The sequence below is a fragment of the Emericellopsis cladophorae genome, assembly GCF_022114955.1.
Source record: "Emericellopsis cladophorae strain MUM 19.33 chromosome Unknown NODE_66_length_117400_cov_117_744279, whole genome shotgun sequence".
NCBI lineage: Eukaryota > Fungi > Ascomycota > Sordariomycetes > Hypocreales > Bionectriaceae > Emericellopsis > Emericellopsis cladophorae.
The window spans coordinates 1-21,872 of NW_026250991.1; the positions used below are offsets into that span (position 1 = coordinate 1).

Sequence of the window (21,872 nt, forward strand, 5' to 3'; positions counted from 1 at the left end):
CATCAGCATGTTCTTCAGATAGAGAACTCATCATCTTCCTTCTCTTCTGAGCTGTTGTTCATCACCATCTTCATACTAACACTGTAAGTTTCCGACGCCCCTGAGCCACTGTGGTAGAATTTCATGTTAACTATGCTGCACATTGCTCACCATACTAAAGCGGATCTATACATAAGATGGGGTCGATATGAGGCGGCTAGTGAGCAAGTAGCTCTTGCCAGGTCAACCTTGAGTAAACCTGGGGGTTTTGTATCGACCAACTGGGTCAGTGATGTTGTTTTCTTACAGGGCTTCATCTGTTGCGATACTTCAGAATGCTTAAGAGGTGGTAATCGATGAGGCAAAGGAGGCAGTCGCCATCGTAAGGTTGTTTAAGATGCCACCCGGCGCACGCGCGCGCCTTGCTTGATTATTGATGAAAGCGCACCTCATGGACCCTGAAGAGTATCGCAAAGAGGCCTCGGAGGCAAGAAGCGAATCGCAGAGACCGAGGACGCAATTGCCCCCTGGGAAAACAGACTTGAGTGATGAAAGCGACAGGGCATTTGATCTGTTGGTGGATATTAGTGTGTGATAATATGAATCAATGAAAATTGCTTTACGCTTTCAACTGTAAACAGGCATTCAATGTGTCGTTAGGTTCAATGATAATGTGTCGGCTAGTCACGATTGCTAGAATGAGAGCACGGATAGATTCTTGCGCACTAAAACAGAAAATTTAAGGGCTTGCATTAGATATCTATATTTCTACATATTTTAGCCGAAGGACTATAAATAACGTAAGTTGGCTATATATAGAGACATCTATAGCAAGGAATTAGTGAACGCTATATTTATCGGTCACGAGTAATAATTAGGCCGTTAACTTAATTAAAACAGACCTTGAGTATATAATAGTTAGTATTCGCTAGTTATTACCAACCTAACTACCATTTAGCCCATTTGTAACTTAACTATAGGAGAGTGGATATATGTCTATGTTTTCTATAACAATTATATTACATAGTGATTTCTTTTATAGACTAACGTTGCCTATTTATTTTGCTTGTCACAGACTGCCTAGACTTCAGGGAAGATTAATATAATTATCCTGCGCAGAAGACCGTTGATCCGAAACATACAGTAAATACATATATAACCAGTTGAACCAGGCCAGCGGTCGTAACTACGACACAATAGCTGAGAAACAGACAATTGCTGGTGTATTTGAATACCATGCACTTTGGTCCTCAGCTTCCACAAAAGGACTTCGATTCTGGCGGCAAAGGTGACTGCCATTAAGGATCGAGCGTGCCAAGGGGCGACGAATCCCGAGCCATTGGCCGATTATGAGGAATAACTTGAGCCCAGAGGCCCCGCTGTCTATTATTTTGTACGAATTCGTATCAAATTACGTCGTCTCTTCGAATCCCTTGTAGAAATAAGGAGTGCCACTACCGCCGTCATACATGTTGCCGCAAAGACCTGTGGACGGAGTTAACTGGCCCCCCGCCGCCGAGGCTCCCGCAATAGGGGCTTCAATAAGGACACTCCAACCGGTGATAGAGCACACCATGCTAAGCAGAGTCCCTTGCCTCTATACGTGAAACTTAAAGTGACTGAGTGCCGCCCATTTTTGGGCTGAAGAACACAGTCAACTCGTAGAGCGCGTTTAGTGGGGTTTCGCTCGACGAGAGACACATGATGAACGCCCTGAGATGCGACGTGGCCTATGAACAGGTTAAGCGGCCAACGTAAGGCTATGAAACTGAGGCCCAGACGCCCAAGAATGCTCCTTCGTCCTCACATCCATATCATCAAAGTGGTGTCGTCGACTCGTCGATTGCTCGGTTGCTCCACCACGCCAGGCACGGGCCGCGCCTTAGCCCGGGCGAGACGCGAACAAGAAGCCCCCGGGTCTTTATCTCGCGACCCGCCTCTGGCGTTAAATCCTGCCAATCCACAATACGTCTATTATCCGCTTGGCAGCCGCGCGGCGACTGTGATGCACAGGCCGCCTGTTCATGGAGAACGTAATGGATCATAAGTCCGATGCCGTACACTGCGCGACCTGTAGCCGCCGAGGCGTAGGCTAGTAAGCGCCTCGGGTTGTGATCCGTTTCGACGAGCCGCCTTAGCCTCACCAGTTCGGAGAAAATATGCAGGATTCAGGATGCTCAATTTTGAGCTAATACTGCATCCGGTCAATATCCCTCATGATGGATTGCATGTGAGGTGGAGTCATGCATTCAGCAACAAAAGTGCCTTGTGGTTCCAATAAAGACCTACCTCCTGTGACCAAGGGCTGTCTGGCTTCGGGATCGCCGGGGTAGCAGTTCTGGACTGTTGGTTCCAACCTGTACTCACTTGCCCCCTGGGCGGCCTAGGTCATCCCGACCTGGGGTCGATGGTGAACATGCCGAGCACACCAAGACCAGTCGCTGAAGTTTCAGCCACCCAACAGGCAGATTCGAGTTGCATACGGGTCGGCAGTGCTTCGCATAATCTGCTGGCACCTCAATGGGGGGCGGGAAATGTATTATTACCGCATCACCAAGGCGCGCTGCAGCCTGGTAACTCTCCCAAACTTCCACCAGCCTTCGACTTTCTTTCTGTATCATCCTATCAATCGTTTTCATTGTCCATTCTACTACAGAACAGTAAACCAAAACGGCCCTGTCTTTGGCCATGGAAGATGTGGCCGCGCTCGATATTGCACTTGATTCCGTGGGGCTGGACGAGCTCAATAGTCCGGAGGCAAAGGCTTTGCTCGACACAATCGACAGCCTCCGGGAGATGCACGTTGGCGAGATTGTTAATCTGCCACAAATCATTGTCGTTGGGGACCAATCTTCAGGCAAGAGCTCCGTCTTGGAAGCCATTTCCCGCGTCCGCTTTCCCACCAAGGGCGGCCTTTGCACTCGGTTTGCCACGGAGTTGGTCCTGCGACGCAGCCCAGAGACCAAGATTGGGGTCAGGATTGACGGTGCTACTGGGGCTGGATCTGGCTCCTCTCAGCAGTTCCGTCGGATCAGCTTTGACAAGGATGCTCTCCCGGAGATCATCAATGAGGCCAAGGAGAAGATGGGTATTCGCGTCGGCAGCTCGAAGGGCTTTTCTAAAGACATCCTTCATGTTGAGATAGCCGGCCCGGATATTTACCCCGTCACTCTTGTCGACTTGCCAGGCTTCTTTCATGCTGAGACTGCAGATCAAACTCCCGAGGACAAGCAGCTCGTGAAGGAGCTCGCAGAGTCGTACATGAAGCAGTCGAAGAGTATTATTCTCACTGTTATCTCGGCCAATCAGCCCCTTGCCAACCAAATCGTTGTTGATGAGGCCAAGAGATATGATCCCAACAGAGAGCGGACGGTTGGCATCATCACGAAGCCTGACCTACCGGCACCGGGATCTGACGATGAGAAGAAGTGCCTCCAGCTCATCAGAGGCCAAGAGAGCAAGCACAAGCTAAAACTAGGGTGGCATGTTCTGCGCAATCGACCGGAGGGCCAAGAAGAGACGACGGCGGACGACCGAGATGCGGAAGAAGAGAAGTTCTTCCAGTCCGGCGCATGGTCTAGCATCATCCCGATGAGCCGCGGCATCACATCCCTGCGAAAGAAGCTCAGCAAAGTGCTTTTGCAACATATCCAGAAGACACTTCCTGGCCTGATTGAGGAGATCGAAAATGGCCTATCTGCTCGCCAGAGAGCCATTGAGCAACTTGGAAAGCCCCGCTCGAAACCAGATGAACTCCGAACGTATTTGCTAGAGATCGCCGAGCGGTTTCAGCGCCTTGCGCGTGATGGTATCGATGGCCGGTACGGTGACGAGTTCTTCGGCGACTTGTACAACAACCAGGGAACGCGAAAGTTACGTGCAGTACTGAGAGCATTCAACCGTGCATTCCACGCGACCCTGGTGTCCAAAGGTATGGATCGTGAGATTGAGTGGGACGGTGCAGAAGGCTTTTCGGTTGATGATGGCGCCTTCGAGTGGATTCAGAACGGACATGACGCGCCCGAATACATAAAGCCATTTCTTGATCTCTTCAAGGACTGTCCAGACCCCACTCGAATATCTGAGACGGAGCTTCGCAAGGAACTCGAAGAGCTGGCGGCGGCAAATCAGGGGACCGAATATCCCGGTTTGCCCAATGGTGATCTGGGATTCCAACTCTTCAAGATGCAAGCCAAACCTTGGGGTGGCATCGCGGACATTTACCTGGATCAAGTCGTCGATTTTGCCAAGGTCTTTGTAGAAGACCTGTTCATTCACATCATTGGAGCCGACAAGCAGACCACTAATGCTGTCTTGGTGCTCTATGTAAGCAGATTCTTTGAGGAGAGGCGAAAGCTGCTGAAGGAGAAGCTGCAAGAGATTCTCCGGCCATACGTATCTGTATACGCCCCCCCGCTTGACGCGGCGTTCCATGCAGCCCTCTCGTCCATGGTTACTAGACGGGAGGCGGAACGTGTTGTAAGCCTGCTTGAAGCAAAGTTTCCTGCAGCTTTCACCGACAAAGCTGGAAAGGGTCTCACACATGAAGAGGTCGAGGAGGCCATTAGCAGTGCTGGAGCAGCCAAGGCGAGCGAATTCGGTACGGACAAGATTGTTGGCATGACAATGACACACTTCAAGGTCCAGAAAACCGTCAGCGCAGTTTTTGATTAAGGCTAATAGGTGCTCTTAGATGTCTCTCAGAACATTCGCCGAGAATGTTGTGAACCTGGCTGTTGAGAACTGCCTTGTTTCTGACATCCCAGCAATCTTAACGCCGTCAACGGTGGTTCGAATGGATCAAGAACGACTGATTGAACTCGCCTCTGAGTCTGAGACCGTTCAAGCGGAGAGACTGGAACTTCAACTAGAAGCCAATATCCTCAGAGAAGGCCTGAAAAGGTGCCAAAGGTCCCGTCTACACGAGAGAACAGGTAGGTCGGCTCTGATCAACTATTAGGAAAGGCCAGTCGATCGTTACTTTACAGATGGTTAACAAGTACCTATAGTCCTTCCTAGGTCCTTCTTGAATACTCCGCCTTCAACTTCGGGTAGGCACTCAGCGTTGAGTATGTCCTCGTAACTGCCTACGAACCACAGACATCATTATTTGTGAGTTTCAAAGACTAAATTATCGCCAGCATCCGAAACGCCTAAGCAAAGTTCGCCTCGACCGAAAAAGCCGGCACAGCCATCATCCAGCTTGGCAGGGCAATCTAGCTCAGTGAGGCCCTCAAAAACCTCAACGCAAACGCTCTTTGCCAAAGACACAGGTTGCGGTAGACCCACGTCTGCACAGTCATCGAAAGCAGAGTCATCCCCCGCACCGTTCAGCAATATCTCCTGGAGTGACGTCTTCAGTAACAGCTCAACTCTCCCTAAAACAGACCGAGACACAACCAGAACTGCCGAGCCGACACAGACAACAGGTTTTGGTTCATTTGGAAACCCGATTTCCAGTAACAACGGCGCTGGAACTGGGTCCTCTCTCTTTGGCGCAAAGCATGCTCAAGCCTCAGTGTCCGGTGGCTCCACCAGTGTCAACACGCAATCCCGCGGCTTTGGCTCTGGGCTTTAAGGTCAGAAGCCTCAGCTGCTTAAGGCGTTCAACAATGCGAACAAATGTGTTACAGATTCGGAGGGCAGCTGCTCTGTTCCAGGACGAAGCGTGATACTTGTATACGAGAACAATGTGAACATGGTGAACTCAACTTTCCACCCCTGCGGCCGTTGGGACGAATATTGCTGCGGCTCAACTGTTCGTGAGTGTTATCCTTTTGGCCTCTCAAGTAGTTTCTCTAGATGATATCTGTCACGGACCAGACAAAAATGCCCGTAGATGCGATGCCGTGTGGAGCAAGGACCAGTGCGAACCAAGAGGAAGAGGGGCTCTAGTATTTACCAGCAACTACTTGTACGTGATAGAGCTAGAGCTCCCTCTTGTTGATTCTCCTTAGCTTTACAAAGGCATAGTAGAGCCCCCCTGTTGTTGATCAAGAACGGGACCAGCCCTTGACACTCATCGCCTTAGCTCCTAATCGAATCCACGTCCAAGGCCACTACTAATAACACCGTATCGCCCTATTTATACCATTGTAAATGGTAGTTCTCTCGGGATAGACGTTGCCACTTATAGCGATGTTTGCTCTCACCTTGATGCTAGTAGTTAGTTCGCCGACGACCACCGAATGCCAGCTGGCGTGTGTTTTCGCACTTTTTTTCGAGGGAAAATTTAACGACTGATCAGAGCAAAGGGCGGCTGCCCATGTATAGTTACTTCCTTGGAGGTACCTTCACCTCTTCTGCAGTGCCTGATACTGTAAATCGATTTCATTAGCTGGGCAGGCATCGTACAGGACTAGACTAGGGCGACGATGCGGCGTGTACGCAGATGTGTCTACGCCCAACTGAAAGCAGACACTGGGACATTTGATCCCGCCATAGCCGCCTCAACTGTCCAGACATGGAGGATCGGCTATCTGTGGCGCGTATCTACAACAATGGCATGCACTCATCTGCGGACAATCATGGCAGTGCACGAAGCATGTATGCTTGACACTTGAGGCAAGACACCAAATGCTTTCCCAGCGGCTGCCTCTGGAGTCTGGTTTCAGACGGAGGGGCAACTGCATCTGCATGTGACTTGTGCTGTGCCGTGCCGCAAAAGTAGCTGATGGGATGTGAGCAAGCATTGCCCGTGTGGGAACGACGGTGATTTGCTTAAACCAAGCGCGCCAAGTCGTCCTGAGGTTCTTGATCTGACCAATGCATTGCGCACTTCCGCTGACTGTATGCAACAATGTTCTTCCAGCCAAAGAATCCCAGCGTTTCTTTCCAACTCATCATTTCGGATGCACAACTATGGACGGCGACACTGATTCGCAAAGCCTGCTGCAATCTGTTCTTGGATTATTCGCTCGAAAACGACCGCAAAGTTCGGCCAGGGCGTCGTCACTGAGGACACGAGAACGCGAGGGCTGGCTACGGACGAATGCATTTGCAGCATTTCTACAGCGCGATGGTCTTGGCGAAGTTGGTCTAGAGAGCGCAGAGAGCGTTGCGCGGACTTTACGGGCATTTGAACATCTTGCTCAAGACGACTCTGATCGAAAGACAGATTTCGTAGGTATCCTTGAAGTGCAGCACGCGCCAATGTTTCAGTCTGCTGGCCTCTCACTTCCTGCCTACCAAGTACTAACGATAATTCGCGGAGCAGAGCTTCCAGCAACCCGGGCATGGGCGGTATCCGAACCTTCGCCGCATAATCGAGAATCCAACTCGCGGTCTTCATGCCGACCCAGGCACTGGCGTCGGCGTTAGCAAACGGGGAAGAGAATGCGATGATGCCATTCAGGAACTTTTGCAATTGGAACAGGAGAGGAAGAAGCGCCGAGTCCTCCCTCATGAGCAGCCACATCCTGTGTCCAATCTCGACGACCCCGATGCCGACTTTGCCGTGCTGATGAGGAGACATTTGGTGTCCTTGGACAATGCGTTGCGAAGACACTGGGTTTGCGTTTGCCAAAAGTGCTCAGGGTTGAGCGTGAGACTGTCACTGCCACAGCACAACAAGGGTCTCGAGGCTGTGGCGAGTTTCGAAGTATTCTTCGGTGTGCGGTCCTTACTTGCAACTGCATTGCAAGAAGCGAAAATCACGGTCAAGTAAACTCTCGGAGCTTTGTGCGACGACTTGTATTTGCTAACACTATCGGTGACAGAGACCTGCATAACAGCACATCAAGGCGCTTATCTGAGCCGCCTACACGTACAATGAGCAACCCGCCCGAGTTTGCCCACATATGCCAAAACATCACGGAGTCTCTCGGCCAGCGAACTTGCTTGCATCTCGCTCTCGAGGGTGGTACATTTCAAAGACTTCGCCCGCAACCAAAGACATTTGGTAGTGACCGAATGTCTCGGACAGTATCCTTGTCGGCATTGTTCAATCGTCAGCAAGAATTACTTGGTGGTGAAGCGGTACTACCACTCAAAGGGAAGCGAATCCTGGCTGTCACACTGGCCTCGGCACTTCTCCCCTTCTTGGAGACACCGTGGCTGGAGTTCTCCTTCAATCACTCCATACTCTTGTGCGAGCTTCACTATTGCACACCTGTGGAGCTGATGGCAAAGGACCCGCATGCCACCAGAAACGTTAATGATGATTATTATACCTGTCTCGATAAGCTTGAAGCTCTGGAAGCCGACGCTGGGATAGATTACTATCTCGCTACCAAGACATGTCTTACTGGGGAGTACTATCCCCTTGGTCAGCACGCTGGCTTCGAAGATGTGAGCGTTCAACGTCTCTTCTACCAAAACGTCGTCGAACGACTGGAGGCCGAGATCTTCAAGACGTGGGGCATTCGATTGGAAAACTTGGGTTCCTTCAATTCTCGACAGAATGATTCATGTTGGGGCTCTGTCGGTCGAGAAGTTGTCCGCCTCCATACAGGCAAGATCGATACCTCTGATGCAAACTATATAGCAAAGGCAATTCCGCATCGTTTAGTGTCTGACACCGCGCCCATGAGCCACGCATCCCTCCACTCAGATGTTGTGCTAGGCATGTCGGCACAAACTTGTTCGAGACCGCAAGCCCACGGATGCCTCGCCTCGCCTTCAGAAAAGAGCCTCTACTTTTTTGATGCAAGCCACCAGACGGGCCCTGAACGAGAGTGAGTCTCTCCCATTGCCTATAAGACTTCAATGTACTAATGACCTGCCAGGAATCCACTCTCGGAACGATGGATGGACAACCTGCTGTCCTCGATCTATCCCTATGTCGACCCTGTTTTCGACCTCGCTGAACCGGTGCGAATAGCAATTCTGGACTCCGGGCTCGACCCTGAAAGCCCATTCCTGATCGAGGATCAACAGTTAGTCAAACCACGAGTCAAGGAAGCGCGAACTTTTGTCCATGGGTCAGAACCGCATGATATTCGAGACGAGATTGGGCACGGCACTCATGCTCTTGGCCTCCTTCTCAAAGTTGCCTCAAGCGCTGAAATCTATGTCGGCCGAATTGCGCGACGAGAAACTCTGGACACTTATACCTACAATGACATTGCAAAGGCAAGGCTTTCTTTATACCAGAACAGACTTTTTGGACTCAGCTACTGACATGTGCAGGCCATCGACCACGCAGTTGACCAATGGAAAGTGGACATTATATCCATGTCATTTGGGATTCGCGAACATCACGAGTCCATCAACACAGCTATATCTAATGCACTGAATAAGCGGACCTTGTTGTTCGCAGCAGCATCCAATGATGGAGCAAATCTTGGCAGAGCTTTTCCAGCTCAGCATCGCAGCGTCTTTTGTATACACTCAACTGATGGGAATGGCAATCCCTCGCCTTTTAACCCTACAGCAAGCCGTACGGACGTCAATTTCAGTCTACTTGGGGAGAATGTCTCTTCTCACTGGCCGACTGGCATAGATGGACACGATCAGATTGTCAAAGTGATGTCAGGAACATCAGTCGCAACACCAATCGCCGCTGGCCTGGCCGCGTCGGTCCTGTCCTTTGTCCGGCAGCAGGATCAACATGTCGCTGCAGAAAATGAAAGACTGGGACCGTGGCTGAAAAGAGACAATTCCATGGATGCGGTCTTCAAGAGCATGGTCAAACAGAGGCGGGGGGCAGGCTACGACTACATCACGCCTCATGTGCTCTTCGATAGCGGCTTGACGAGGGAAGCGGTTTACGGGAGGATCAAGGATATCAAAAGGAACATGTATAAATGACAAGATCCGTTTAGCATGATCAAGCGGGGACGCAATAGACGTTGCCGTTCTCGGTCACATCGGGAACTACCTCAGCAGTCTTGATATCAGCTCCATCCACGTCCCCAACCAAAACACATTCATCATCCTCTTTCTTGCCGCCAATGGTCATAAAGGCGCCCTTGTTGTACTCTTCAAGCTTCAGCCTCCGCCCAAACTTGAGCCTCTTGACGCGGAACGCAAACACAAATTCCGACTCGCGGTTCGACTCTGTCGCATCACCATTCGCGCCAGTCCAGTAGCCTTTCGGGCCAAAGGTCATGCCCAGCGCGACCATGTCAATGCCAAGCTTCCCCTTGACCGTCGTGGTCTGTGAAGTCGAGTACTTGATCTGGGCGCCCTTGACGAGTTTCATGCCCGTGACGAGAAAGAGCTCGCTGACGAGTGCAAACTTCTGCCTGGGCTCTCTCAGCCATGCCTGGACGGCAGGTGCCTTGACAGCCTCTTCCACGTACACCTGGGTCGGCTCAAACGCCAATGTCGTCACCGTGTCGAATGCAAACGTATCTGCCGTTGTGTTTGAATGCTCAATGTCCACCTCGGGACCGAGGGCCAGTCCTCCGGTAGCCAGCTGCAGGAATTGGGCATAGACACCCAAACCGAGCCCTTTCTCGGCGAAAACTGTCTTCTTCCAGTCGGTCTCCACGATAGGTGGGAATGCATCAGCCACGGGAACTACGCTCGCTCTGTTCAGAGGGTATTGTGGTGCTGACGTGGAGCGGATGACAGACCCGAGACATAGCGGGCCCTTTGGTGGTGGATGTATGAAATCGGATGTCGGACACAGAAAATATGTCTTTGTAAAAGGCATCGCTTGAGGATACAAGGGCAGATACTTCCCTAGGGCCCAGCGAAATGATCAAAGGAGCAGAAGAAGGGACTGGAGCGGGTTGACAGACCGGAGGTTCGACTTCCACAGGCACTGCCCGGGGTGTAAACAATCACTCAAGTTCTCGACAAAAGTGTCCCCGGTCTATAACCCCCAGAGGCCCCGTCTTCTCACTCTTGACTCTTCTTGACCAATCAAGTCGTGTATGGTGACCTGGCCAGGTACAGCAGCCAAGCGGCAAGCCGCTGATCGCGAGTGGTCAGGGCGCTTTGTATCCGTACATGTGCCTCATGTACCGCTACTTCTGTCTGTGCCATCACGAGAAGGATGAGGCGGGGTAGGAGCTCCAGTCGGAACTCGGGAGCACCCTTGACACATTATTCCACATTATCGGACTCTTTATTCACTCAGGCCTCAGGATCGGCTCACTGTGTCTTTGCGGCACTCAGAAAGACTCACGACCACACGCATCGCGCCTTCCTAGTTCCCACCATGGAGCGTCTCGAGCGTGCGGGTGACGAGTCTTTGGAAGACGTCTTCCTCCAAGATAAACTGGGCTCGACCATCGCAGAGCATGCGGCACAATGCCAGTCTCTTTTCCACAAGTACATGGCCATGCCGGAAATGGCGCCAGACCCGACTATCATGGACGACCAGCTAGCACGCTTTTCTCTGTGGGCATCAAACATGGACGTTTACGGGCCGCTCAATGTCTCGCTGGACTACAGACTCCGATTCAGTCCCACAGCTACGGACATTATACATCAGCTCTTGGATATCATTTGCGATACTTTGCTGTCTTGTGGGTACTTTCCGCGCCGCATTCGGATCAATCGGAGATCAAGGTTAATCAGAGGCTCGACAATAGTGAAGCCAATCGACGACCGACCACCACCAATTTCGAGCAGGAAGAGACAACGCATTTCAGCACATGGCAATTCAGAGGTGCCGAAGAGAGCTGGCGACGCAAGCGGTTCAGAGAGCGATGTCGATCCAAAGGAAGGGAACATTTTGAAGATTACCCAGACAATCGGCGGAACAGTGACGCGGCTCTTCCGTTTGTCCAACGCTGTTCGAAAGTCCGCCAAAGCCAACCGGGCTCGTAAGATCGAAAGGTACATAGACGACCAAGAGGCAAACAAGGCCGTAGACGAGTTGCGTCTCTACACCAAATGCTATATTGAGTTCCGATTCCCCGAAGTGCCGCAGGCGCTCCGCTCGGCATTGGTCGAAGCCAACGCGCTGCGACTTCGACGGCTGTACTATCAGCGCTCCCATCGAAGGCGCATTGATATGAGTATTCAGAGCCCGGGAACGGCTCCAACCGTTGTCGAACACCTTAACATGACTGAGCGTGCGCCGGCTGTACGGTTTGCGCCTGTCGCGTTGCCAAAGCCTGCGTTGACCAACAAAATGCCGGCCCCTTTGCCAGCGCCAGCAACGAATGCGACAACAGCTCGACAAACTAACGTTGCGGCCTTGTACGCCAAGTCCACAACTGAGGTTCCCCGGGCTCACTCTGTTCTTGTGAACAGCAAGTTGTCGTTCCCTCCCCTACCGCCGACGCAGCAGTGTCCATACTGCGGCGTCATTGCCGAGTTCACAAACACTGCAAAGTCATTGCTGTGGCAGTAAGCAGAGCATGCCTGTCGTTTTATGGTGAAATCCGGCTGATATGCAGCAGAAATCATGTCATCAATGACCTGGAGCCTTTTATTTGCGTATTTTCACACTGCCTGGAAGGAGGTCACGACGGGCACGGGACCGGTCCGCTCACATTCGAAACGTCGAAAGCCTGGCTCGGCCACATGCAGACTGCTCACGGGCATGTATGGGAGTGCAGGGCCCCTTCTCACGATCCAATCGTCTTTGAGCAAGAGATACAGTACCAGGATCATTCCATCAAGGAGCACAGCGTGCCTGAAGCACACGCCGGGACCCTCAGCAACGCCGCACGGAGGCCAGTAATCGAGAAAGTGCTGGAGTGTCCTTTTGGCGACGATTTCCAACTCTCAGAAAAGGTCGAACCGAACTCTGTCTTCTTGAGTGAATCAGTCACATGTCGCAGGACGTATGAAGGAAATTGCTCTTCTTACACTGCAAAAGCTTCCCAGCGATGGTGACGAGCATGCGGAGAGCGTCGATAGCGACCAACTATCAAAAGATAATAGGCAGGCCGGGGCTTTTGGAATTGCACGTGTATCCATGTACAGCGTACTGGACGACGAGGACCTCGCTTTCCAACCTGGAGACGGTGACACTGACGCCGTAGATGTCAAGGTGGAACGTCGCGGAGAAGATATCATTGCAAAGGCGACAGTACTCGACCTAGAAAACAAAGACGACTTTGGAATGACGAAGCTTCACCACGCGGTGCAGGCCAGTGATCTGGGCATGGTTGAGTCCTTGATCCAGAGCGGCGCAATCTTGAGTTGTAGGGACAAAAATGGTCAAACACCCCTGCATTACGCTGTGGAAAGGGGCTCTCTCGAGTGCATCGACGTCTTGGTCCAGAACGGTGCGGATTTACATGTCAATGACACCTTTGGGTTTTCCCCGTTTCTCTGGGCTGTAGTTGCAGAGCAAAAAGACGTCGCTACGAGACTAGTATACATGGGTGCTGATGTCAATTCATGCAGCGCCGATGGAAACTCTGCGCTCCATTGGGCGGCCAGTTTGGGATGGGATCCGACTGTTCGATTTCTTGTTGAATGTGGTGCCAGCATATCTGATACCCGAAATACGCAGCAAACTCTGCCTTTGGAAGAAGCGGCAGCTTCTGGCAACCTTGCCACTGTTCAGGTTCTCCTCGAACTTGGTGCGGATCCGAACCATCGTGATCGTGATGGTTGGTCCGCGATACATTGGGCAGCAGAGGAGGGCCATGATGAAATTGTGCATTTGTTGCTAGAGGCTGGGGTCGAACCCGATACTCTCAGCTCTTCCGGTACGTCCCCGTTGCATTGCGCTGCAAACGGAGGGCATGTTGACATTGTGGACTTGCTTCTCTGGGGAGGAGCCTACCCACTCAAGTCAACATGCCACGGCTGGACTGCACTGCACCACGCCGCCTTCATGGGGCACTCCCATGTCGTCAAGAGCCTCTTGTACTACGATCACACAAGATCCGCTGCCTTTCATCAGGACATCCACGGCTGGTCAGTTCTTCATTTGGCCGTCCACAATCGAGATCTAGCCACCGTCCGTATCCTGCTCGACAACTCTGACATTGCAGAGTCTCTGACCCTATTCGACGAAAATGACCTCACCGCAGAAGACTGGCTGATTCGCGGGCCGACAAGCCATGCACATAAAGCTACCAGTGACTTGGCGTTCAAAAAGTCGCGCTGTTGCCGGGCCGTCACGGGCCTTCGCCAAGCTGTTATGATAGGCGACGTCCCCATGATCAGACTTCTATATAAATTAGGTCATAATATCAATAGCATGAGCTCTGGAAGGAGGACTGCGCTCTACTACGCCGCGAAGAAGGGCATGCTTTCCATCGTGGATCTGCTTCTTGACCTGGGCGCGGATCCGAACGTTCTCCCCGCAGGACGGAAGAGCTGGGAAGAATTCATTTCGACTGCTGACATTTTACTGCGGCTCAACCGAGCAGGATACTGTAAGCGAGATTCCGGCCCTGAGCTAGAGCGCCAGATTCGTCAGGCACTAAGAAGAGTGCACGTCTCGGACGAGGGGATTTCAGCAATTCCGGACCTGCCCGTCTACCAAAGGTCCCGACGACCGATCTCTTCTGCCCCAGAGCTTCGATGGCACAAAGCGAAGCGAGAGCGACGTAGTAGGACATCACTAGAAGAACATCACTCAAGGAGCAAAGGGGAAGCAGAGGCAAAGGCCCAGCCCTTTCATGACTAGATCGACAAATCGCGACGCACGCTTGATGCGTGCGAGAAAGACCTACTCCTGAAGCCTAAGTAGCTATTTCACCCGCTCACCTACCGGGTCCGTAGGCCCCCTCGGGAAGCAACTGCCAGAACAGCTAGTAACATGTCCACGGGCGCTCCGTGCTCAGTTGATTGTCCCTGTGCTGACCGATGAACGCGATACGGAGTGCGGCTGTACTACAAAAGGAGCAACTAGTCGCAAGCTCCATCAGTAGACCTCAAGGGACGTGTACTTTTTCAAAGCATCAACCCATCCCACAGAACACTCACAGCACATCTAGGCGTACCAGAAAATGGACAACAGAATAGTAAATACTGAGTAGTAAAGTCCTCTACTTTCCAGCAAAAGGAGCAATCCATCACAGACAGAACCCGGTCGACGGGGTCGGCGAGAAGAAGACGTACAGCGCCCTTGACCCGGATTTCATGGCCATTCCTCATATTCTCGTCTGGCGAGGGTCCCAACCCGATCGACCCCGTCTATTCCTCGTACTCCTGGTCCTCCTCTTCCGGATCATCTTCATCATCAGGCTCAGCATATCCCTCTTCGTCTTCTTCGTCTGGCTCCGGATCAGCGTCGTCGGCCAGTTCATTGCCATCCTCGTACTGTGGCTCCAAGGTACGCGTAGCATCCTCCTCCCCTTGCTCCTCCTCGTACTCGCCGCCATCATCTCCTGCAAAAGAGGCCATGCCCGTTCCTGCCAGCGCCCCGACCCCAACCCCGGCACCAGCAGCAGCGCCAACAGCAGCTCTTCCACCGCCTCCGCCGGAATCATCCGACTGACCAGGCCCACCACGGGAGCGGATCGGGTAGGGGGAGTCTTCTTGGAAACCCCTGTCTTCCTGGAACCCCCTGTCTCCGTCATTGCCTCTCCCTCCACCGGTGCCGTTGATGCCCGCCGAAGAAGCATAGTAGTCACCGGCGAGTCCATGGCTCTGGCCTGTTTGCGCTGGATCTACAGGAGCCCCTTGCAATGCTTCCTCTCCCTGCTCCTCCTCCTCCTCCTCCTCAATGGCATCATCAATATCCTGGTACGTCAAGTCCTCCTCGCCAAAGTCACTATTGACGGGTTCCTCCTGGCCTCTTCGCTGGAGACTACGGCGATGCTGGACCTGACGCTCCTTGACTTTCTTCAAGCCAGCCATGATGTTCTTGAAGGCGGGGAACCTGCGCTTCCTGGCCTTTGCCTCGTATGACGCTAGAATGAGCTTGAAGTCTTCCTTGCGGCCGAGTTGCACGGCCCGCTCCATGGCCCCCTTGTAGGCCTCCAAGGGAAGGTCCTCGCGCGCGAGCAACATGTGGATAATGTCGTGCCGCTCTTCGGTGTCCGAGTCGTCTTCCCATCTGCTCTCGCGGGCCACGGCGGCCGCAAGAGCACTACCATACTTGCCACTGCCACACAGGCTCTGGGTGGATATCTTGGCTCCTTCTTGTGCTTCGTCTTCCCCCTCTTCTCCCTCCACCAGCAGGTGCGAAACGAGTGCGGCGTCGCCCTTGAGCGCAGCGGCCTGGAGCACAGAGCCGAGCTTGCCGGCCGTCATGTTGGGGTCTGCGCCGCTCTCGAGAAGCAGGCGTGCATTGCGGTTGCAGCGAGCCAAAGCCGCCTCGTGCAGCGGTGTGCCGAGCTTGGCGTACTTTGAACCGGGCCCGGGGACGACTTTCAGTTCCAAATCCGCCCCTTCCCGCTCGAGCAGCTGGCGGAGACACTGATCGTCCTCCTGGACGGCCGCGGCGTGCAGGGCGCTGTAGTGCTTGCCGCCGTAGACGTCGAGCGCGACCTCGTTCTCCAGGATGGCCCGGACGCAGTCTGGCTCGCCCGAGGCCGCCGCGGCCTGTAGGACGGTGTGGTACTCGCCGCCCAGCAAGGTAGGGTCCGCTTCTCCCTTGGACAGGAGCAGCCGGCAGGTGGCCGGGTAGCCGTTGGCGGCCGCGGCGTGGAGGGCCGTACCGCGATGCTTTCCGACAATGTTGACGTCGGCGTCAAACTCGAGCAGCACCTGGACGCAGTCGTCGTCCCCCAGGGCGGCGCAGACCATGAGGGCCGTGTCCCCGTCCTCGTCCTGGTAGTCGACGCTGGCCCCGTTCTCGAGGAGCACCCGGACGTACTTGGCCGGCAGCGTCGAACAAGCGTTGATAAGCGGGGACGCCATGCTGGGCCCTCCCACCGCGTTCGGATTGGCCCCCTTGCTGAGCAGCAGTGCCATGAGCTCGCCGTAGGCACAGTAGGTGGCCGCCGTCAAGGGATTCGACAGCCACCCGGCGCCGTTGTTGGGGTCCGCGTTGCGCGCCAGCAGGAGGCGCGCGACGTCGATATCGCCAACCATGCAGGCCTCTTGGAGGGCACTGCCGCCACCCGTGACACGGGTGCTGTGGCCGTTGATCTTGGCCCCGTTGTCGAGGAGCAGCGCGACAATCTCCTTGTGACCGTTGGCCGCCGCCATGTGCAAGGGGTAGCCCGCTTCGGCCTCTGGATCTGCGTCGTGCTGGAGGAGCAAACGTGTGATACCTACCGTGCCATCGTAGGCCGAGGCCGTGAGGGCGTTGCCGTATTCGTCGCCTGTCGCGTTGGGGTTCGCGTCGCAGGTATCGAGGAGGAACTGGACCATGGCCTCGTGCTGCGCGTCCGTGGCGACGTAGAGGGTGGCATCAACATCCTCGCGGGAGAGTTGATTCGTGTCGCGCGCCGCCCAGAGCAGCTTCACCGTGTCCTCCTGGCCAAACGCGGCGGCCTTTCGGAGCGCCTTGCCCAGAGGCAGCGACTCGGACTGCTCGAGAATCGCGGTGAGGACGGCCGGGAACCCGCTGGCCGCGGCGTGCTCCAGGGCGGCGCCGCGCGAGTCGAGGTCCTCGTCCAGCGCCAGGAGCGACGTGACCATGTTCATGTTGCCCGTCGTGGCCGCGGCGGCGAGCGCGCTCTGGTAGTCCTGGGAGCCTTGCTTCGGGTCGCTACCCTTGTCCAGCAAGTCGGTGACGAGCTCTTGGTAGCCCCGGAGGATGGCGGCGATGAGGGGAGACTCTCCGCTGTCTGCTGTCAGGGTTATGTCGGCGCCCTCGTCGACGAGGAGCTTGGCCGCCTTGCAGGGCGAGCGTGAGCGGCGTCCCCTCCCCTTCGGCCATGGCGTTGATGTCTGCCTTGCCTTGGTGACCCTCGTGAGCGAGGAGCATCCGCATGACGTCGAGGCGACCCTCGCTCGCCGCCATGTGCAACGGGGTCCACGCGCCCGTCTCGAGGCCGTTGTTGATCGCGGCGCCCTTTTCCAGGAGCCGGACGCACACGTGTGTGTGGCCTCGAGCCGCGGCCCAGTGCAGAGGTTGGTTGTCCCAGCTGTCGAGCTGCTGCATCTCGTCCCCGTGTCCGTGCTCCAGAAGCGAGTTGACCAGAGGGAGCAGGCCAAAGAAGGAGGCGACATGGAGCGCCGTCAAGCCCCTGAGCTCGCCCTGGCCGTCTTGACGGGCAAAGGTCCCCCACCAGCGCCTTCGCGCGGTCGAGTCGAGGGACCAGAAACGCTGCGACATGTCGAGCGAGTGGACAAACTCGGGCGTTGCGTCGTATCCGTGCCGTAGCCAGTACTTGAGCGGGTACACCAGAGCCTCCTCGTCCTCGTCCATGTCGCTCCCGCTGTCGCTCTCCGAGGGTGCCTCCATGTCTTCAAACAGCTGGTCGATCTCGGCCTCCTTCTTGTCGACGACTGCCTTGGTCCTCCACTGCATAATCATGGCGTCGTCCTCGTCGTCCTGCGCGAACCGGGACATGATGTAGGAGAAGCACCGCAGGCCGACGATGCCGTGCTGCCACTTGAACTCGGTGCCACTGTCCTCGCCTCCCTCCTCGCGGTCGCCGATGCCCAGATACTTCGCAAGCCCTGGTTGCTCCAGGGCCGTCCTGGCGAGTGGGTGGATGAAGGAGACGCAGGTCTCCTGTGGCCAGTAGCCCAGGGCGTCGACACGCGCCTCCATAGTGCTGACCCTGAGCAGCGGCCCGCAGGCCTTGATGTGCTCCAGCACCCTGTCCTCGACCGAGATGCCCTCGGGGCGGTCTTCATCTTGGAGATCGGCCATGATGGCCAGCTCCTGGATCGTGGGATCTTCGTACGAAATGACGAGGGTGCGGAGGATCTCCCTGACCACTTCGAGCCCTTGCTTCTTGCTGTCGCCAAGCACGTGGACCCAAGCTTGCTCGATCAGCATGGACACATCCTGCGGCAGCAGCTGCAAGGCCTCTCGGACACTGAAGAATGTCGCTGGGAGCTGCATGAGCAGGCTGCAGACCACATCCACCCACAGCGTGCTGCTCTCCGCCCTTTTGACGAGGCTGCTAAAGACAAACTACTCGAGGGCCAGGTTGTACCCCTTGGCCTGGCCGAGCGCCTTGACCCTGTCGCGCGTGTACGTGGCCAGGAACTGGAGCTGTCTCGCACTCCGGGAGCTGCTGTTCAGGTCGATCCGCAGCAGCGTGTCCGTCTCGAGGGCCTTCCTGATATCGGGACGATCGCGGCTAAGCAACATCCACTTGGCCTTGTCGCGCATCGCGTCCCCGTCGGGGCCGTCCTCGCCCTGGAGCATCTCGGACAGGCAGGTCAGGAACTCGGTCCTCGATTCATCCTCTGTGAGCGAGTGCACGTTGGCAATGACAAAGTAGACCTCGTCGACGGACTCATCCTGGAGCATCTCGGCCAGCCCCCTCCAGAGCTTGCCCACGCTGACGTTGCCGCCAGCACCGCCTCCGCCTGGGCCCCGGGACGAGGAAGGGGCTTTAGCGGCGAACATTTTCACGTACTGCGCCAGGTCCCGCCTCTGGACAATGAGCTGCCATAGGAGCGACTTGACCACGTTCTCGGCAGAGCGACCCTCGGTACTCGGGTCGCAGAAGAAGTAGGCCAACATGATACTGCCCGTTGAGGAGGGATCTCTCTCCGTCGCGCGGACGAGGTCGTCTCTCTTGGTCCGGAGCACGTCAATGGCGACCGCCGCCGCCTTGGACTTGCCCAGCCCCTGGTGCCCAGACACCCACAAGCATGATGGCGTAGGGGGATCCTGGCGGGCCCACCGGACAAAGTCGGGCTCCTCGCGTAGCCAGCGCGAATCACCGCTCAAGTTCTCGACACTCGCCAGCTTCCTCTCTGCGTTGACCACGTTGAGACTCTGGACGAGGCGCTGAAAGGTGGCGTCGTCGACGACGGACTGGCGCGACGCCCGCAGGCGGGCCTTGACGAGGGGCCCCGCGCCCTGGACACTCTCCCGGATCCAGTGCAGCACGTACTTGTACTCGGCATCCTTGGCATCGTCGAACCGGTTCAGCTGGCGGTGGTTGCGGCCAAGGCCATACTGCTTGGCGTGCGACAGCGTCGCCGAGGCCTGCGAGACGACCATCTCTCCGCGTCCGAGTCGGGGCGCCCCCTTGAACCTCTCCTGCAGATAGTTGGTCGGCATGAGCTCGTAAAGACAAAAAAGGGCCGGCCGGGGCGCCAGCCTGGCCGTCAGCCGCGCAAAGTCCTCGCGCAGCTCGTGGAGCGAGTCGCGGTTCGGGTCCAGCGTCTGCAGCATCTGCGACTGGTACCCCTTCCCGTTGAATTTGGCCAGCAGGCCAGCCAGCAGCATGCCCCGAAACGACTCGGGCGCGCCGCCAAAGGGCGTGCCGAAGAAGAGGGCCCCCGCGAAGCAGTGCAGGATGCGCGTGTAGGCCATCTCCTCGGGCTGGGCCGCCGCGAGCGTCAGCGCCTTGGCCAGCACCAGCCCTCCCATGCTGTGCGCGAGAAAGACGATGGGTCGCGTCGGCTCGTCTTGGTTCTTGTCGCCACGACGCTGCGCCGCGAGGCTCACCAGGAACAGGCTCGCCACGTTGTACAGCGTCTGCTCCTTGGCGTCGGAGCCGAGCCAGCGCGAGTCGTAGTGGTATAGCATGATCCGGGCGCCCGGGATCGCGTCGGGCAGGCCTTCCTTGGCATCCTTGAGCCAGTGAAAGTCGGTCGTCTCGGAACCGAAGCTTTTGGCCGGGTCGGCCCCCAAGCCGGGGACAGCAACGATGCTGGCTCGTCAGCTCAACTAAATTCTCAAGAGTCAAGGGCCACACATTCGCTCTGCTTACTCGACATTGATACTCCTCTCCGTTGCGTTGTTTGTATTGGTGTCCGGATAGAGAACCTCCATCATGGTCGGCTCTTGCAGACTTACACCCAGGCTCTTGGCCCAGCGTGGGAATGAAGATTTTTTTATTTTCCCAACGCACTAGTCGTTGAATAGATTTGTAAGTAAATTATACGACGACAGGTGAATCTAGCCAAGCCCCGGGGCAGACCTTGTTAATAAATGTCGAGGCTGTTTGCGCTCGAGTCTATTTCGAGATGCCAGGGTCCTCCTCTAGCGCCTATCATCAGCCCTACGGCTATGAATTACTATCCCCTGTCCAATGGAGCGGTGGTCGGGTCTAGACTCTGGCATCCCAATTTATCCAAAGTGGCCGCATCTGCAGTCAGCCGTCACCGACAAATAGTCAAGTATAAGCAGACGGAAGACATGGACCACGACGCAATCGGCACACTGTCTGGTGTCGAGGCTGACGGGACGTCTTGCTATACCATGAGACATGCCATGAGACATGGATAGATGGTAATTCCCGATAGTGCTCGCGATGCTTCGAGAAGCCCATGCAGTGAGAACCAAAACCCTTTCAGCTGAGCAAACAGACCCCTGTCGGCGGTGCGAGGTGTATGGGCGGGGGTGGGCGGGAAAGATGGAATATGGAAAAGTCGACTAAAATTAGCAGACGATAGGCTACAACTTGATGATCACTACTTTTATCTTTTTACACGTGACGGTGGTAGTTTTCATGGCTGGCGGAATCTCTTCTTGTTGCGGACGTGCCATCAAGCAGAAGGTCTCCGAACAGGGAATCCGGAAGGACGCCGGCGTGCATTTGTGATCAGCGTCATAATTAGCCCCAGTATGAAGCGCTACGCTACGCTACGGTCCGTACAAGTTGCAGCAAGGCGAGGCATGGGGGGCACTGATTGCTTGCATCACAGCCATACCTTAGCCTCAATGACCTGTCGTGGCCTACTCGCTCCTCATACTTCTGAATCAACCACCAAGTGAAGGGGCACCTCATCATGACCTCTCGCGCGACGAGCAATCGACCGCCCCATCTGTCTCGCGCAATGATTTGTACATAGCCATTCCTTGCTCCCTACCCTTGGAAGCCGACGCAGGGCAGATCAAAGTCAGGCACCGGCCACAGGGAGGGGCTGCCCCAGACGTACCTATCACTCTACATGTAGACGGCAGGATCATTTTTCCGGTCACCACACCACCGTGAGATGAGCACCTTTGTCAGGCAAGGTTCATTCCACTACTCAATATTGAGTACAACGCT

General features: G+C 55.2%; 5 protein-coding genes across 5 annotated transcripts; 2 read left to right on the top strand and 3 right to left on the bottom strand.

Moving 5' to 3' along the window:
* Positions 1-2,667: 2,667 nt before the first annotated feature.
* Positions 2,668-4,653, top strand: J7T54_005025 (putative dynamin family protein; the record flags this gene model as incomplete). The annotated part of the gene is made up of 1 exon (XM_051509621.1): positions 2,668-4,653. The coding sequence occupies one exon, from the start codon at positions 2,668-2,670 to the stop codon at positions 4,651-4,653; it is 1,986 nt and encodes a 661-aa protein (XP_051359357.1).
* A 2,334-nt stretch (positions 4,654-6,987) lies between these two features.
* Positions 6,988-7,453, bottom strand: J7T54_005026 (uncharacterized protein; the record flags this gene model as incomplete). The annotated part of the gene is made up of 2 exons (XM_051509622.1): positions 6,988-7,017; positions 7,232-7,453. 2 exons carry the CDS (start codon positions 7,451-7,453, stop codon positions 6,988-6,990), a joined length of 252 nt encoding a protein of 83 aa, XP_051359358.1.
* Positions 7,454-9,748: 2,295 nt separating this feature from the next.
* J7T54_005027 (uncharacterized protein) lies at positions 9,749-10,579 on the bottom strand (the record flags this gene model as incomplete). Its single annotated transcript, XM_051509623.1, has 1 exon — positions 9,749-10,579. The coding sequence occupies one exon, from the start codon at positions 10,577-10,579 to the stop codon at positions 9,749-9,751; it is 831 nt and encodes a 276-aa protein (XP_051359359.1).
* A 510-nt stretch (positions 10,580-11,089) lies between these two features.
* Positions 11,090-12,232, top strand: J7T54_005028 (uncharacterized protein; the record flags this gene model as incomplete). The annotated part of the gene is made up of 2 exons (XM_051509624.1): positions 11,090-11,399; positions 11,466-12,232. 2 exons carry the CDS (start codon positions 11,090-11,092, stop codon positions 12,230-12,232), a joined length of 1,077 nt encoding a protein of 358 aa, XP_051359360.1.
* A 2,750-nt stretch (positions 12,233-14,982) lies between these two features.
* Positions 14,983-20,650, bottom strand: J7T54_005029 (uncharacterized protein; the record flags this gene model as incomplete). Its single annotated transcript, XM_051509626.1, has 4 exons — positions 14,983-17,610; positions 17,678-18,764; positions 18,831-20,528; positions 20,589-20,650. 4 exons carry the CDS (start codon positions 20,648-20,650, stop codon positions 14,983-14,985), a joined length of 5,475 nt encoding a protein of 1,824 aa, XP_051359361.1.
* Positions 20,651-21,872: the final 1,222 nt, after the last annotated feature.